At 37.0% G+C, this 19,283-nt stretch overlaps 1 protein-coding gene and 1 pseudogene across 2 annotated transcripts; one reads left to right on the plus strand and one right to left on the minus strand.

Moving 5' to 3' along the window:
• Window positions 1–1,031: 1,031 nt before the first annotated feature.
• LOC145636006 (uncharacterized) lies at window positions 1,032–17,391 on the plus strand. Of its 2 annotated transcripts, XM_081687442.1 has the most exons (4): window positions 1,032–1,263; window positions 2,617–3,460; window positions 14,729–14,895; window positions 16,656–17,391. In XM_081687442.1, the coding sequence occupies exons 1-4, from the start codon at window positions 1,034–1,036 to the stop codon at window positions 16,861–16,863; spliced, it is 1,449 nt and encodes a 482-aa protein (XP_081543568.1). In that variant the 5' UTR covers window positions 1,032–1,033; the 3' UTR covers window positions 16,864–17,391. The 2 variants fall into 2 exon arrangements, with proteins under 2 accessions (XP_081543568.1, XP_081543569.1); XM_081687443.1 differs by lacking the exons at window positions 14,729–14,895; window positions 16,656–17,391 and adding an exon at window positions 6,156–6,268.
• A 569-nt stretch (window positions 17,392–17,960) lies between these two features.
• On the minus strand, window positions 17,961–18,978 carry LOC145636008 (NDR1/HIN1-like protein 6 pseudogene; annotated as a pseudogene).
• Between the last annotated feature and the right edge of the window lie 305 nt (window positions 18,979–19,283).

A 19,283-nucleotide genomic window follows, 5' to 3' on the forward strand; every position in this document is an offset into this window, starting at 1 on the left:
TTATATTTTTGTAGAATACTATGTTGCCTAGAAAACATTTATCTGGTAGTGAAAAAAGGAAAAAAAGAAAGCAAATCCAAGATTTTAAAGAATCACAAAAGGGGGCCTTGGACAGATATTTTCCTAGGAGAGTAGGAGAGTCTTCCGTTGGTGATGTTTTTTTTTTCACAAGTTTACTGTTTTTTTTTTCCTTTACTGTAAGTTTGCAAATTTTTTTTTTAATCATTAAAAAAACAAAATTTATTTTTCATTTTTTTACTTCACTCGATAATAAGGGCCCCAAATTTTCATTTCGCCCATAGGCCACCAAAAAGCTAGGAACGGGCCTAGGAGTAGTGGATATTTTTGATAAAAATTGCAATTAATGTGAAACAAGATAGTACTACCTGCGTTACAGGTTATGTGCAACGATAAGTTTACCCTTGCGATAAATTTATATAACCTGTAACGGATGTAGTATATAAATTTACCGGATTTTTCATTATATGCCCCTGAGTTTTTCTTTTATTTACTGTATACCCCTGAATTTTTTAAATTCATCATATACCCTCAAGTTTTCACAAATATAAATCATATACCGTTGATGATTAATGATTGTTAATTTTGTCAATCATTAAAGTTAATTATGAATTAAAACCATCCTAAATACATTCCCTTACCCCCAAAACCACCCACATTCCTTTTTTTCCACCACCAAAACCACCTAAATTTTCTTTTCTCATCCTCAAAAACATTCATACAAATATGGTTATGGAGATTTGGAGTGATTTCAGGGGCTGGAAAAAGGAGAGAATTGATTTCAGAGATGAGGGGAGAGATCTAAGGTGGTTTCGAGGTATAATTAACAAAATTCAACTCATCTTATTTTCATTAGGGGTATATAGTGAATTTTTGTAACAACTTAGGTACATCCTTTGTCAAAAAAAAAAAACTTAGGGTACATGGTGAATTTGAAAATTTTGGTGGTACATGGTGAATAAACAAAAAAATCAAGGATATGTGCTGAAAAAACCGTAAATTTACCCTTGCGATTATGAACATGTTTCCGTTGAACCCAGTATGGTCAATGGTGGGAGGCTTGACCGAAAACAAATCAATGGAAGCAACCAGAAGATGCGAAGCAGTGTTGGACAGAATCCAGCGCTTGCCACTCTCCAAAATCACTACCTCTTGCAAGGGCACTCTTCTTCGTCTCGTCAATTCTGAGCTCAGATTTCTTTGTCGTCTTTCTCTTTCTACTTCAACCCCTTCTTCATCATTCAGGTTTTCTTCTTCTCTTTTCCTTCTTTTATACAACTTTATTTAATGTTTTTGCTTTGGGTTTTGTATTTTCTTATTTATTTGTTTAGCATATGTAATCATTATTATTCCGTCAATTCCATTTGATAATACATTCGAACTATCTAATTTGATTGGAAAAGTATACGAAGTACATGTATGTATGTTCTTTCGTGAGCATGATGCGCGTTATGAATTTTAATAAGGACCCTTTTTTTTTGTAAGCAGTAATAAACTACGGTGATGTGAGATTTATATAATTATAAATTTATAAGAAAAATCAATGTTATTCTTCACAAATTTTAATTATTATTGCTTGCCATTGGTGGGTGTTAGATGTTAATGGAGATATGTGAAAAAAATTACAAGTTGGAGATGGGATTGCATTAGTATTGGCATTAAGATGCTACTTTAGTTGCTAAATTGTACTTAACATCACATTATTTATAATCAACTCCAAATGGGCTGTTAGAATGCAATAATTAATTGTTGTACTTTTGCAATATGTTGATTTACAAATATTTGTTAGGAAAGGCTGTGCAAAATTACATTAATGAGGAGGTTTTACCAATAAATATGTGGAAAAAAGAGAAGTAGTTGGTTGTAAAAGGCGGGTATATCCGAAATTGCCTCATTATTTGTGAGAATAAGACTGTATATGTCTTAAACTGGCTAAAGGGGGGCATATGGGAACAATATGGGTGGTGGTGGCGTGGTGCTAACTTGACAATGGAGAGGATTGTAATACTGTACTTTCTGTAATATATAAAGCTAAGAAGGTTGAGTTTTAGTGGATTTCAACATGAATGAAGCTTGTAGTGATACATTACTAAGGATACTATGGATAATTGGATATGATGTGCTTTGAGTAAGCACCGGGATTATCCTTTTTTTTTTTTTTATAACTTTTAATTATTTTTTTCTTCTAGGTGAGGCGATTTTAACACCACATGCATAGGGCTAGGTGCACAATTTTTTATTTTTTATTTTCACAATTGTTTTTTCACGGAATTTAATTGCTTCAGTGCACCTTGGACTTATTTCATTCATTGATTTCAACATTAAACTAAACTTCCTTTAATCCTTTTTACATTTTTAGAACCGTTAAAATGTCAAATGGATTGAGTAATCAGTGTAAGATGTCAATGTCATTGTAATTTCAAGGCTGAGATGTCTTTTGTCAACTGTTTGGCATCACTTACACCTTTTCTTTTACATCCATCCATCATCTTATATGCATTCTACCCACACAATTATATACAATATATTATAATGCTTTTGGATGAGCAGCTTCATGTTGTCATTATTAAGTGGAAGGTTTATGCATTCTTTTTGCAGTTGTAATGTGGGCTATTTTGAGGCCATTGTTCACATACTTCAGCAGCCATACATAATGGGAGTGTCACGTGTGTGCAAACCTATTCCTTTGTCACCTACAACTGGCCATAGGGAGAAAACCAATTCACAATGTGAAGCTGTACATGTTGATATTGTTTGCATTCTCCATAATAATCCCACCTGGTTTATTGTATCTGATCGGAACCCAAAGTACATTACTTGGGATAGTTCAGAGAGAAACAAGGGTCTGAAAATGCGGATTGAACAAATAGTTAGCACTGCTCAGGTTTCCTTGGTACTGAAGCCTGTTTCTATTGTTCTCTTCTTCGCAAATGGACTAGACGTTACAATTCGTGAGAAGCTGTTGATGAATTTTGGATTTAGAGAAGTCAACTTGGATTTTTCACATTTTGACTTTGTTTTCTCTGATGCATTAGAAGGTGAATGGGTCAATGTTCTTGGAAAATCATATCAAGGGGCATGCACTCTGATAATGGATGTTGATCAATGTGCAACGCCTTGTCAAAGCATTGATAGTGTAGCAGAGTTGAGTACTAGTAATGTTCATGAAGAGTTTGCAGAGACATACAATGAGTTGGAATTGGGATCTTCATTCCTTTATCTAATTCTTAACATGAAAGCTTGGCCTTTGGATGATGAAGATTTGCCATCTTGCAGAAGAGAAGACCCCTTAGGAGATTATGACATAGTCAATTTTGATACAACAGCATTAATTGCTATTATATCGGGCATAAGTAACGGTGGTGCTGAAAAGCTTTTGGAAAAACCGGAGCATGAACTAAAACACCGATTTAAAAACAACACTGAGTTTGTGATTTCTCAGGTATATATTTGTTTCATTTTCATTTTGTACCTTGTTACTTTCTCTAAAATTGTCATTTTTTCTTGCTGAATGGATACTCTTTATATCCTTAAATGTTCCATTCCAGAGGGTATATTCTTATGTCTCATCTTTTATGTTTTCCGTGATATATTTCAATTCCTTTTTGGTTACTTTCCTTGATATTTTCTGTACTTGCTGGGTGACTGCAGTCCTTTTTTTTTTTTAATTTTTTTTTTTAATTTTTAATTTTAATATTCTATCTCAGTTGCCATAGGATAGACTGACTAGATCTTATCTTTCAGCCCTATTTTTTTTTTCTTCCCTCTCACCGTCATGGGTGACAGCAGTCATATTTTTTTTTTAATGAAAGCACCTGTAGTGATTAATTGTTTTAAGTGTCGTTGTAGTATCAATGTAGTATTTACCACAGGCTTTTCCAGTGTAGCTGGGGTAGTTTGTGTTGCACCTTTAAGGAGTGTGGTGAAGTACATTTTTTGGCTATGGAACTTGGTTTTGCATTTTTATGCTATTTGGGGTCAAATGTCTTCTCTACCATCTTTGTGAGACAGTTTGTGTATATACATTTCTTTTTGCTCATTAGGGAACACTTGGCTTTCCTTGATTGCTGTAGGAGTTCTTTTAACCTTTTAGCTTGATTTGGTTGATCTTGGTCCCCATCCTTGTAGATCTTTCTTTTCACTTAGTGGAAAACTTTTTTTTACCTGAGAAAAATCTCTTTTAAATCTTTTGTAAGTGGATAACCAATTGGGTGAAGTTGCTACTTGTAATGGATTTAGTGTTGAATCCATGGATGGCTTTTGCTATAATTCTTATATTTATTGAGTGAATTTGATTGGCTTAAACTACTTATTTGGGAGTACAAATTAATTAAGAACTAGATACACTTTTGAAATGAGAACCTGAAATTCAAAATTGATTGTTAAATTCACGTGGTCAGGAAATATTCAATTAGGCTCAATACACAAGCAAGGATTTTCTTTATTTTCTATTAGCCTATTGTAGCTTCTGAAAACTCAGCAATTTTTGTTGATGAGGTTGACAAAATCACAATACACAACAGTTACGCTTAGGGCTTGGGTTCTTTATTTTGCCTCTTATTGTTTCTAAAAGGGGTAGTTACTGAACAAGAATGGACTAAAGATGAGTAGCATAACCATGCCCAAGCTGTGCCACATGTTTCTTTTCTTAAGGTAAGCATTTTACTTTTCTGGCAAACCTGCATGGTCTTGGATCTGCAGCTGGTTAGCCTAGGATAATTCTTGATTTAGTGCCCTAGTGGAGCTAGAAGTTTTGAATACACATTTTCAGCGGTTATGTTTTTGTCAATCACTTTGCTATATAGGTACTCAGGTAATGGGAAAGAAAAAAAAATCATATACAACTTCCTGGTCTTTGTTGAATGTCTAAAACTTATATGAGTGGGATGATTGGAATCATTGGATTTTATTGTGGGTTTTGAGAGGTTTCTGTTTCAAATTTTGGTTTTCTATTCTACTGTTTCTCGTAAATTTGTAATTGATCAGGCATATAAAAGCTGGAACTTACGGTGGAAACTTGATTCCTTTTTTCTGTTACACCGAGGCACAGATATATGTTGGCTTTCTCTCGTAACAGATTTCAGTCTGAGGATGACTTAGTCAAAATTTTCCTTTTTCTATTATTTTCCCAGAATATTGCAGATGCCATTACAATTTATCTGTGATAGTGTGATATGCTATGGAAATTGAAACAGGAAACCGTAAGATTCTGTGGGGGATATAGGATTTACTTGATACTATGTGTCAAGTCTCAAGAGAGATTTTTTTTACTTTTATTATTTATTATATTTTTATTTTAAATTTTTATTTATATATTAATTTAATCAGTGTGAGTTATATTATTAGTCAATTATTTGCTGACTGCACTACCAGTATTTGGTATTATCACCCTCTTTATCAATATAGTATTACAGTTTGATATCTGTGATACTAATTTTTCTTCTTCCATTGGATTTAGATAATTTTTTTTTAAAAATATCTATTATCTAATGACTAGCTTAGATAGAATGTTCTGACAGCCATGGCCAACCAAAGTACAAGAATATTTTTTCGTAAATGCTGTGGACTTGGAGCTCTTGATATATCATCATAAGTTGAGGATTATTTCTGATTAGAATAACATTGTATTTGTTTAGAAAATTAATATTATGTTTTTGTTTTTCTAATATTTCTATAGTATGATACATTTATGGCCTTGCATTTTGAGTCCTTGTCAATTAGGTTCAAAAAGTAATTGGGCATATTTTGTGTTCTTGGCGCTAATCTGCAACTAGCTGCGCTCTCGGGTTAGTACTTAGAGAGTGAAATAGAAGATAGATAGGAAGAAGACATTTGATTGATAGATTGAAAGTTTGCCAAAGGCTTTAAGGTTTACAACTAACTAATAAACCAAGCTATTACAATTCTCTGAATGAATCCCCTATCCCTTCACTTGCTGCTATTTAACTCCATACACTAGCTACTCATGTGACAAAGCTTTAATTGCTACTCTTACTAATTTGTCTTATTCCGCAATAGGCCAAAATAGAACTCTGAAAAGCCAAACCATATTCTGTCTTGTTGCTTTAGTTGTCTGCTGCTGCGCATGTTGTTGTGGGTTGTTTATGCCCTGTTGTTGCTGCTTCCTTCTGCTGTAGGTACAGACAATGGGTGGCCTAGGGTGGTGCATTGCATTACTCCCCCCCAAAGCACCACCTTGTCCTCAAGGTGGAAGTCGGGAAAGCGCTTAAGAATCGTATTCGTCTCCTCCCATTTAGCCTCAAAATCCGTAAGCCCTTCCATTTAACCAACACCTTTCGGACTACTTCTTTCCCTTGCCGCATTTGGCTGTCTCTGATTTCCTCTGGTTCTACCACTAATTCCATCTCCGGTGTGATTTGGTCAGGGATAGTGAGTGAGTGGTAGATTACCGATTGCTCTCTTCAATTGTGAGACATGAATGACAGGACAATTATCCGGCAGGTTCAGCTTGTAAGCCACCTTGCCCACACGCTGAATGACTTCAAATGGCCCATAAAAACGTGCTCACAGTTTCTCAAAAGGCGTCTAGCCCTCTTAGCTAGGGATCGTTGCCGATACAGTTGTAATTTGAGAAAAAATAGTCCCCAGCTCGGAATTCATCCTCCCTCCTTGTATTTGCATTTTGTTTCATAACTTGCTGAGCTCGAGTTAAAGTTAAGCTTTAACTCATCTAGCATTATATCTCTCTCCTGCAATGCCTCTTCTAACGACTCCACTTGAGTGCCCCCACCCCTAATTTTATCAATTTAGGCGGTTCTGTGCTGTATAATACGCGAAATGGTGACATATTAGTAAAGGAATGCACAACTAAATTATAGGAAAACTCGGCCCACGACAGGCATTTGGCCCATGATTTGGGTTGGTCTCCCGCAAAACATCGAAGATAAGTTTCGAGCCCTTTGTTCATCACCTCGACCATCGGTCTGAGGATGATAAGACGTGTTGCGCTTCAAGCAGTCCCCCGTAAGCGGAACATCTCTTTCCAGAATATACTCAAAAATACCCTATCCCGGTGAGGGAACCCGTGTAACCTGACTACTTCTCTCACAAACGCTTTAGCCACTGTGATTGTCGAGAATGGATGCCAAATGCGCATATTTCGATAATCGATCCACAACTAAGATTGTATCAATCCCTTTAGAACGGGCTGTAACACCCCTGATTTACTAATTAATAATAAACCAGAATTAAAGGAAAATAAACGACCTTTAAATACAATTTACGGAAGAATACACCTAAATCGGAGGTATTACCGCCACACTCAACAACCCGTCGAGTGTTAAGGCTTACAAAATCCCAATAATTACAACCCAATAAACTAGGTGAGCTATTTATATAACTTTATAAACTCATGACATCATACTAATCGAAACACTTGAGCTCCATTAGCTACGACCACTTGATCAACCTGCTTAAAAAAATCTTGACTGCTCACCATTAAGGACAAATTCCAAAATAGATCGTCGCAGGGCCACCATAAGAAAAAGACATGGCCGCAAACACAAGTAGCAAAACAAAATAACACACACGTCAGCAAAAGCTGAGTAATCACCACATATCAGAATATAGGGTATAATTGAATAATTGACAATACTAGCTCAGTTAAACAATGTAGTTCGAAACTACATTACACATTGTACTTTGAAAAATAATCTTTATCAACTCAATCTCGAATAATACAATCCTTCACTCAATTAACTCGTAACCAATAAGTGTGCCATGCTCGTTGTTCTATACTTAGCCTTGGACATGGGTAATTCGAATAAAACCAACAAGTATAAAAACTTGAATACTCCCAATAACTAGAAAATACCTTGAACCAGACCACATACGGGCCAATTTCCAGTGTAGGGGACCATAGAAAAATAAATAATAAAGATTGTACCTCATTCTTAACTTATGATCATTATCTCATTACCAACATGCCAAGGACTAAGGTCTTTAACGCCGAGCCTCAAACCAAGAACAAAATAATAATTCTTAACCTTTTGATCTCATACATCGATCAAATAATCATTCACATGATAAAAAATAATATCTCAATATTGGCACAGGTTCCCAATTTATATATGACGACATATTCGGTTTATAAATGTCTCAACTCTTATAGGGCTAATACTAGTACCCAAAATTTAATTCTCAACTCAAAATAATACTCTGCATTAACAACCCTAAAACCTCGATAAAACAATGCTCCCTATAGAAACAACATTAAAAACCCTAGAAAAATAACACAATCAATTAATACGACAATCAAATCATATAATACAACACTTTAATCACATATATATAAATCTTGATCATACAAATAAATAATAAAATTTACATATAATAATACAAAATATAATCAATGCAAACAATAATCAATTATCAAATAAACAACTCCAAGGATTAAGATTCGTGTGATTACCTTCCGACTAGTTACAATCGAACCACAACATTCAAGACAAAGTATGTGCACTGACGTTGCAATTTGTGGGCTTTGATTTTGGAAATCCAATGGAGTTTGGAGAAGTAAATATTGAATGGAGATTGGAAAATACTAATGAAAGAAAAACTTTAATGGAAAATCAAGTTTTGGGGTTGGATCATGGAAGTCATCATGCACAAAGAGATTCGTACGGCAAGGTTTTTTTTTTTTTTTTTTCTTAAATAAAATATCTCTTGAGAGTTAAGAATAATTTTAGGGTTTAAAATAGTTTATATACGTTTTGAATTGTAAAGTGCTATTTAAACAAGATAGAGTTTTAAAACTTTACGAACTCTAATTAAAAATATGAGCTTAGAAAAGTTATATAAAAAATAAAAATAAACTATATTTTTATAAAATATATTATATAAAATCATAAAATATTCGGGTATTACACGGGCAGCCTTTCAACGAAATCCATGGTGATATCCTCCTAAACGCTCTCCGGTATTGGTAGCGGTTGCAAAAAACTCGTCGGACTTTGTTGAGAATGTTTCTGGCAAACTATACACGCCTTCACATGGTCAGCCACGTCACGCCGCATCCCTTGCCAAAACCACTCTCCGGCCATTTTTAATAAGTTTTTGTTTCTCCCGGATGACCTCCGCCGGTGAATTGTGATAAGCACTTAGCAAGGTTGCCTTCATACTCGAATTTCGTGGGATTACCACCCTCCCCTTGTACAGCAGCCTATCGCCTTCAATCACATAGCCGCGCATATCTTTTCCCTCCAAGATCTCCTTCTTTAACGTTCCTAACAGTCCATCATTGGTGATTTCTTGTTCCAACAATTCCCAATCGACCCCTTGAGTAGTCACTAACGCCCCCAATTTTGGCCTCTCTTCACCTCTATGGGACAAAGCGTCCGCGACTCGATTTGAAGAACCCGGTTTATATTGGAGATCGAAATCAAACCCGATCATTTTGTGAATCCATTTTTGATACACCATTCCAAACTCACGGTGCTTTGGGTGATGTGTCGTAGGCTTTGTTGATCACTTCTCACCACGAATTTTCGGCCTAACAAATAGTGTTTCCACCGTTGCACCGCCAAGCACACTGCCATTAACTCTTTCTCATACACCGACTTACCTCCGAGGCCCAACACTTTTAAAGTTATCGGTCTTCCCCCTTGCATCAAGAATGCGCCCAATCCGAACCCCGATGCATCGGTTTCCACCACAAACTCTCTGTGGAAATCGGCCATCGCTAATACCGGAGCTACTGTCATTACGTGCTTCAATTTCTCAAATGCTTGAGTTGCCTCCTCTGACCACTTAAAATCCTTTTTAAGTTAACCAGGGTGAGCAATATGGGCATGGTGAGAGATAAATTTCCCATAGTAGTCCGTTAGGCCCAAAAAGCCTCTAAGCTCACTTAGTGTTTTTGGAATGGGCCAAGTTAACATGGACTCCACCGTACTTTGGTCCACAGCAACCCCATGTTTCGAAATTACATGGCCTAAGTATGCAACTTCATGCTTACCAATTCACATTTCTTCCTATTTGCAAACAACTTGTGATCTTTCAACGTGGCTAACACAATTTGTAAATGTTTCATATGCTCATCTTGACTACTACTATATACAAGGATATCATCAAAGAAAGCGAGTACAAATTTACGAAGATAGGGCCGAAATACCTTGTTCATGAGTGATTGCAAAGTTGCCGGAGCATTAGTTAGATCGAACGACATAACCAAAAATTCATAGTGGCCCTCATGAGTACGAAAAGTCGTTTTGTGAGTTTCCTCAGGTTTCACCAATATTTGATGATAGTCGGCCTTAAGATTGAGTTTGGAGAAAACTTGAGCACCATGTAACTCATCAAGTAGCTCATCAATCACCGGAATGAGGTACTTGTCCTTGTCCTTGAGGGTTTCCTTGTTGAGAGCTCGATAGTCCACACAAAAACGCCAAGACCCATCTTTCTTTTTGATCAAGAGGATAAGTTTCTCAATTTCATCCTTTTGAAATTGTGGATATCGGTACGGTTGAACACTCACCGGGTCACTACCTTCTTTAAGCACTATGGCGTGCTCATGTCCTCTACTAGGAGGTATCCTTGTGGGCTCTTGAAAACTTCCGGAAATTTCATGAGAGCTTCCTTCAAGAATTCAGGGTCCCCTCCATCAAGCTCCTTTATCTCCTCTTCAATTCGGTTGAGCTCAACTAACAATTGCTCTTTCTCCTTGCGCAAGGTTACCATGGTGCGGCATAAGGAAGATTCACCTTTGAGGCTTACGGTTTTTCCTTCTAGCAATTGGTGAGCACGGCCCCAAGCTTCTGAAGCCATTGCACTCCCAGTATGACGTCGGAATTTCCTAAATGGAGAGGGAGAAAATCTTCTACCACCACTACTCCCCCTTCTAGTTCGAGCCATACCCCGGAGCACAGCTCCTGCCCCTTAACCGTCTCTCCGTTCTCCAACGAAACCCCAAATGAACCACTTCCCACAACCGAAATTCCTAACTTCTCCGCCGTACTCAAGGAAATGAAATTATGAGTCGCACCCGGATCGATCATTATCACTACTTCTTCACCTAGTTTTCCCTTAAAGCTTCATAGTCTTCAGATTCGAAATCCCCACCCCACTGTGTAATTCATTGACTGGCCCCAATTCCTCTTCTAGAGTTGGTCCTTCTAAAGTGGCAAACTCACCTTCCTTAACTCCCTCCTCTTCATCCTGTACCAACAAAATATTGAGTTCCTTGGCTCTACAAACATGATTAGGTCCCCACCTCCCATCACATTTAAAACACAAGTTCTTTGCCCTCTTCTCTTGAATTTCCTTCCTAGTCAATCTCTTTACTTCCCCATTAAAACAAGATGTGCTTCTAGTGGACTTAATGTAAAAAGAATCAGAGCTCTGGGTAAATTTGTTGGATGATGCTCGGGAGTTATAAGGTGTGGACTGGCCGACCCATTTCATCCAAGGATAGTATTGGCTGGGCTTCTATCAAAAAACGAGTACGGACCGGGTTTGCTAAAAGCTCCACCCGATTTCTTCAACCTATGGATCTGGCTCCTCTCCTCAACTCGAGTTGCCAAATCCATGGCTTGCTCAAGGGTAAACGGGTTGAGCATTCGGATCTCAGCTCTTATATCTTCCTATATTTTCCTTCAAACTATTGACGAATTGACCCTTCATTAGGCTCTCCGAAACTCACGGCCTTGTCAAGAAACTCACGGCGGTACTCGGCCACCGTGGTGGTCTGAGTCACGGCCAACCACTGCTCATGTAGAGTACCAGCGTTGGTGGGTCGGAATTGAGTGACATTCCTCTGTTTTAGGTCCTCCCACCCACGCAAGGGTCGCCGAAGGCTTTCCCATTGATACCACCTTAGGGCGTTGCTTTCCATCGTTACCATCGCCGCCTGTAACTACTCTTGTAGAATTGGAAGTATTGTTCCGCCCTCAACAGCAACAGTCCAGGTCGGAGCCCGAAAATATTGGTAAATCGAGCTTCCAATATTTCCAGTTGTTTTAGCCGCCATACCTCTCACCACTCTCCATCCCCCTGACTGGTTGAAAGGGTGGTGGCCCGCCTCCATTATCTAGTTCGAACGGTCTTCGAGGAACACCACCGCCGCCGGAGACCTCAGCCTCGTCCTCCACTGGGATAGGCTGTCATCACTTCACGCATCTCCTCGAAGAATTTGTCCTGGTTGCGCCTTACTAAGGCGACTTGTTGAGTGTGGTCATCCCGGAAATGGTTGATCCGCCCCTCAAGTCGTTGCGCCTCGGTGTCTTGCTGCTTGGTAAATTGCTCCGTGAGGGATCTCCGGAGAGCAATGATAGTATTGGTCAGAATGGCCTGAATGGAGTCCTTTCCGTCGTTCACCTTCGACACCACCTCTAACACGTGCCCTTTAAGAGCCTCAATTCGATGCGTGTTGGTTCCTGCCGCCAGAGCCATGCCTGCTCTGATACCACTTGCAACAGACTGCGCGCTCGGGTTAGTACTTAGAGAGTGAAATAGAAGGTAGATAGGAAGAAGACAATTGATTGATAGATTGAAAATTAGCCAAAGGCTTTAAGGTTTACAACTAGCTAATAAACTAGCCTATTACAATTCTCTAAATGATTCCCCTCTCCCTTCACTTGCTGCTATTTAACTCCATACACTATCTACTCATGTGACAAAGCTTTAATTGCTACTATAACTAATTTGTCTTCTTCCGCAATAGGCCAAAATAGAACTCTGAAAAGCCAAACCATATTCTGCGCTGTTGCTTTAGTTGTCTGCTGCTGCCACATGTTGTTGTGGGTTGTTTGTGCCCTGTTGTTGCTGCTTCCTTCTGCTGTAGGTACGAACAATGGGTGGCCTAGGGTGGTGCATTACATAATATCTTTCTTACTAAGACTTTCATAAGTAGCATCAAAGATACACGGAACGCGGGACGGCAGCGCGATCTGCGCACCAGGTCGTGTGTCCCGAAACGCGGAACGGACTCGTTCTGGTTCGTGGTGGTTCGCAATCTGGAACGTCATTGATGGAGTACCCATTTATGGGTGTAACAACCTTCTATTTTCTTGCGCAGCAACTGTATTTTGTTTGAAATTTCAAGTTTATTGGAAGTTTTTAATAGATACATACTTACATTAATGGAGGGAGATGAAGAATTGATAAAGGGAAGAAGATGACGGACAAGTCACTTGCAAACCTAACCTAATGAAAAAAAGAAGTTGTGGACCCTTTCTTTTTATCTTTTTATTTTTTTTTTTATTATTATTTTAAATTTTTTATAATGTTTATAGGCAAGTTGGCATCTATTAGTGTGTACAGCTATAATGTTACTTTTTTAAAATTTGGCTGTCTCATTGGGAAGAATGGCATGGATAATTGTGTAGTCTACAAGTCATAATACAAACTAGATGTAAACCCGTGCGATGCACGGTTCTAGTAAATTATTTTATTTGATATAAGATTTTGTACATTTATGAAGATCATTCATGAAATGTTTGGATAAAATTCCTAATATCATAAGATATTTTTTGTTAATTTAACACTAAAGATATATATTTCGTTATTTTATTTATTTTACGTGGTGCTTGAATTTAAAATCCCAAATATGTAATTAAATATACATTAAATAATAAATTTATTGTACATGCCATTAATATTGCTTTAGGTGACAATTTAAATTTTTCATACAAAAATAAGGGTCTGTTCATATTTACTGAACTGAACTTAGTAGAGCTGAAATGAATAATTTATGAGAGATGGAAATTAAGAGCTGAACTGAATTGAACTGATTGAAGACGAACTAAACTGAACTGAAATTAAGCTGAAGTGAACAGACCCTAAATGACATCTTTGTTTATTGATTAAAATAAGCCCTTTGCTTATGCGTTTTTTATATGCTCGTTTTGTTTCAAAATGTTAGTCTCGTTTAGAATCTTTTAATTATTAAAAATTAGAGAGAATTTTCTAAATTTCTCCCTCTATATAAGGACAAACATAGTCCTATGAGATTTAGTTTTATTCGTCTCGATGACTACATTATTAATATCTAATTTGTGTAATATTTGTTAAGGAGCGATTAAATATATTTGCGATCAAATATTTGCATTGATATATGTAAAAAAGATAATTATTAGTTTTTTTTAATAGTTTAAATTTTAATTATTTACTATTCGTTGTTTTTACATATGTAGCAAAATTTTAAAATCTTATTCGTCACTTTTTCTTAGGTGGCAAGTGAATTTTTTAATTCTAAAATAAATTATTAATCTAATTTTTCATTGGTCAAAATAATACCCTTTCTTATGTGGCGTGCCGAATTCTCTCCAAAAATGCCTACTTTATTTATATATATTAGATTAATTCTTTTTTTTTTTTTAAGGAAATCACATATTAATATTGGTTCTAGTAAACGTTACTCTTATAAAATTTACTAATTATAAAATTAAAAGTCAACTCAAAAAATAACCTAACGTTCCAGGAACTTCAGACCCCACGTACCCCATTCCCGTTCCCGTTCCCGTACCACATTCCAAAACGTACCACGTTCCGTGTAACATTGAGTAGCATGATTGATAATATCCAGAAGCTTACTGATTGGCTGAACTTTTAATGTGAAAAAAAATTCCTGCATTTACTTTAGGCCTTTCTGGCACAATTGAATTGAAGACTTCATTAGCATCAGTGATGTACTATGGGTTTTCACTGATAAAGTTTCTCCTAATGGTGCTGAAAAATGTCTTTTAATACCCAGGCAAAGTCTGAAATTGAGAGTCCAATCCATGAGGAAATGTATGCTGCATTATCTGGCAAAAAGGGCATTGTATGTAAAAGTGTTCATATAGAATTTATGGAGTTGGTTTCTATGTTTGGAGGCCCTAATGAGAAGACAAGAGCCACTCAATTGGTCAAGCTTCTCAAGTAAGCTTTTTCCTTACCTATGCTCTTCTCCCTCCTGTGCAATATATCAAAATCTTGGATTTGTTGATTTTCTGTTATGCTTTTGGTTATCTTCTCTAAATTGCCCTTCTACTTTTATCTACTTCATGATCACATTTTTGTTTAGTGCCATGCCATACCATTGACTTTTTTTTTGGTGGTGGGGGGAGGAAGGCATTTATGCTGCATACCCTTCACCCTTGCATTGCACTAAGCTTTTATTTAGCTCCACTTTACCATTTTAAGTAGATTATTTCTAGTAAACCATTGAACCAAAAGGCAACAAACAAGCCTAGTACTTTGCTTACTGAGACTTTCATTACAATAATTCTTTGTTTTTATTGATTTTATTGTTTGATACTTCTGCCTTTTCTGTTGAATCAAGAGATTTTTTTTTTCAATTTTATTGCTTTTTATTTTTGTATGACTGTGAGAGTACTTTGGCTTTCTTTAAAATCTTCCTTTTCTTTTACTTTTTCTTTTTCTTTTTTGGTTAACTTTGTTACTTAGGCAAAGTCCTGCCAAAAGCAATGCACAGTTTACTTCTCCCTCCATTCCTTGAAGTTTGCCCCACTTTCCTTTTAAGGCCATCCCTAAAAGATTTCCTCACACCATAAATGTCCACAAGGGAATACAACTGTATCTTCACCAAAATCATTGAAGATCCTACCAATATTTCTCATCCATTTCACTCAACCAGAATGTAATAAAGTAAACTATGGCTATGGGGTAAACAATTTAGGACGGAGGGAGTAAAAAAAAAAGGATAATTAGGGGAGTTTTGGGGGATACTTGGACTTCCAATGCATAAGCTCCACATGTTATTTTCCCCACATTTTGTCTCTTGGATCGAGGAGAAGGCGGGCTCGTCGGGAAGAGGATTGTATGATGACAGAAGCAAGGAGGTGACGAGAATTCAAAATCATGTTTTTGCTATCTTTCCTAAACCCGTTTCTTAGCTGTTATTGGAAGAAGTGGACCCAGCCAGTCTTTTCTCAAGGACCCGGAGATGTTTACAAATACTTGTTCCACAGGTCAAGACACCCCTAGACATCCCTGCAGAAAGTTGGTATTCAAGAGAACTATGCAAATGACAGTTGGAGTCAGGGTGTATGTAAATTGGCCAGTTGAATTTAGATTGTTTACTGAGCTAAGCCAGTCATAATTACTGCTTTTACAGTTTTGGCATCTTGGGGAACCATTTTAAGGTCCAGCGGGAAATTTTTTGTTCTAAGAGATCAAAACAGCTAAGGAAAAAAGTTTGAAGAGGGGGGGGGGGGGGGGGGGGGGGGTGTTGGTGGACAATTGATTAATGTTAAAGTCCATATTTGTGAGGTAAGAAATTCCATAGTAATAGTTTTAGACTTGTAAGATTCTCCATCGGTTACATAATGATGTCATAGTAGAGTACTATTACATTTGTAAGCAATTAGGCAACAGAATTAATTTAGTAAGTTCATTTAAATTAGATGAGATTAAGGCTAATGAGTTGTATTGACAACTAAAATAAATTTAGATAAGTTCTAACTAGTTCAGATAACTGTTAGACCCAGATCTTAATGTCAGATGGTTTTAGTCCAGTTTAGGGTGAGATGAATGCAATCACTAAGTGGTTTTGGGGTAATTGTGTGAAGTGTGAACTTCAATCAATATATAGCTGAAACTCCTTAGCCCTGTGATTTAAACATCTGAATACATCTAGTTTATCGTGCTTTTATTGATAACTGGTAATAATCTCACAGGGTTGTCCCTGATACTCCATCACCACGCATGATGGCCCTCCCAGTCACCAGGAAGCTAGCCATGAAGAATAAGGTTACTTTTGGCACTGGAGATTATTGGGGTGCTCCAACTTTGACGGCAAACATGGGATATGTGAGAGCTGTCTCCCAAACTGGAATGTCTTTATTCTCTTTTGAACATAGACCACGGGCTCTTGTTGGTGACTAGAATTTTCAAAATAACTTATAGAAAGTTGCTAGATCATGTTTATAATAACCATCTGTTATCAAAAGCCTGGTCACCTGGTCATATGAGTTTTTATATCAACACTCCTGTAGGTTGTAACAATCAAATGCTTGGCACTTAAGAACTGCAAACTTTAGAGGGAAGTTATTAATTCTTGAACACTAACGCCAGTTGGTGTGGCCTCCATCTATCCCTAGCAGTTAGAGAAAGAGGGAAGAGAGTTCGTATTTGCCCTTTTCTTCGGTGGTACATGTTTGCAGAGTTAGCCCTTCTGTATAACAATACTTCTTGTGGCATATCGTTGCCTTGCTGAAAAATATGTTGGTGAGTTGACAAAGCTGATAAATTTGACAAAATCAAGGTAAGCTGTAACATTTAGTCTTGCTTTACTTGAAGTACTATACAGTTTAACAAAAAGTACCTAGCTACGCTAGTGTCAAAACTACATTGAGAATTGCATCGCTCCAAAGAAGTTTCATCTTATGTTCTAATGGACACTTTATTAAATTACTTGAGCGTTATATTCACTAACTTTTCCCTGAGAGCAAAAAAAACCCTATTTGGCTAGAAATACAGTGGAATTTAATATTTTAATATATATTATAGATGCTGAAATTACTACTGTAAATTTTAAAATAAAACTACTCTCGTAGAAGAAGATAATCAATGTCTACCATATAGTATGAACCATTAAGTAATTTCATCAACTTCAGTAAAGTTTTGGTCAATTTTAAAAGAGCTGAACATGGTCGGGTAGCAGTGTTGCCAAATTTATATATTTAATTATTTATGATGTGCATTTTGGGCCTTATAGGGTTGTTTGGGGACCCAAGGGGTGGTGTGAGGAGGAATGTGGATCTTGCATGGAGATTGGAGAATACTCTGGGTTTATGCCCTCGAGTCGAGCTCGAATATATGTTGTGCATTCAGACAATTAGCCACGGTCTAGCCAACTCATTTGCAATTTGAACGTGTAGTCTAGTAATTACAGATTTACAGGGAAGATAAAACACGAGAATTTATTTGGTTATCGTAGACTATAGTAAAATATCCAGTTACGTAAACAAAAGACACTAGTTTATACTAAGTTGAGAAAAAGCTTTTATAGTATACAAATACAAATCAAGAGACGTTAATCTGGGTAGAAAAAAAAAAGAAAGAAAATAAAGCTGAGATATACATGAACAAAAACGACAAATAGTCAAACAATTGAAGATATAGATTAATTCTTTCTTCAAAAAAAAAAAAAAAAAAAAGAAGATATAGATTAATTCATTATTTCTTAATTGCTGAAATCTAGGAAAATGAATCGATTCAAAGTTTCACCCTGATTTTGCAATTGCTAGCTTTAATACTAATGGCATTATTGGAGCTCAAGCTATCCACTGTCAACTGGCAGTTAACCAAAAACCTCACTTTCCCAAGCTTCATACTCTGGACTTTAATCGAAACAGGTTGATCCACTTTAAGCTCCAAAGGAATGTTTCCCGTCTGCTGTTGCTGCTGCAACGCTTGCATCAACGTGTTCCCATACTGGTTTTGCCCCGAAAGGGAGACATCAGTTGCTGTTGTATTAAGCGGACTCTGATAGAATGCTGGAAAAGACCCTTGACACAGGTTAGTTTTCTTGTACCAAACACTCATTTTACCTCCTTTTTCATAGTATATACCAATCTTTTTATTCGGATTCTTTGCTGTTACCCTCACGTTGAACCTAGCATACAGGCTAAGGTCCAGGTTGAGCCTGAAGTCGGTTATTCTTAGCCTGTCAACCGAGTAGCTAGGAACTTTAGGATGAAAAACCAAGAAGAAAACGAGGGCAAGAATCCCAACGACAAGTAAGAAGGTAGCCAGTAAAGAAAATATGCAACAGATGACTCTGCAACAGCAGCTTCGGCCCTTTGGCTGTCTAGCAAGAGAACGAAAAGGCGGTAATGACTGTGGATAAGGGGGTGGATTGTTGCCCATTGTCTGCCCTTTATCTGATGAAATCGAACTGTTTCTAGGAACTAAAGGAACTGTAGGTTTTGTTGCCTGGTCTATGACAATGGAAGTTGGATAGATTCTCGGATTCACCGGTATCCGATCTGAAGGCATACTGAAAACTTAAGGATAAATTCCGTCCTTAATTTGTAGACCAAAAACGTAAAGCAAGCTACACAAGTTAGTTTGAGTATGCTTGTTGACTTCTTTGTAACTATATTTATGATTAATTGTTGTAAAGGAGTTGTTCTTTAAGCCTTTTAAGTTAGGTAACCTGTTTCATTTTCCTTTTACCTAATTAAGCTAGTAGAGCCGCGGATGAAGCCTAAGTTAGAAAGTGGTTGAGCTAGGAATTCTTTTGTCACCTTTTACTTGTTCTCATTATTAGCGTCTCTAGACTATGTACAACATTTGCTAGT

Source organism: Chenopodium album, chromosome 6, assembly GCF_948465745.1.
Source record: "Chenopodium album chromosome 6, dcCheAlbu1.1, whole genome shotgun sequence".
NCBI lineage: Eukaryota > Viridiplantae > Streptophyta > Magnoliopsida > Caryophyllales > Amaranthaceae > Chenopodium > Chenopodium album.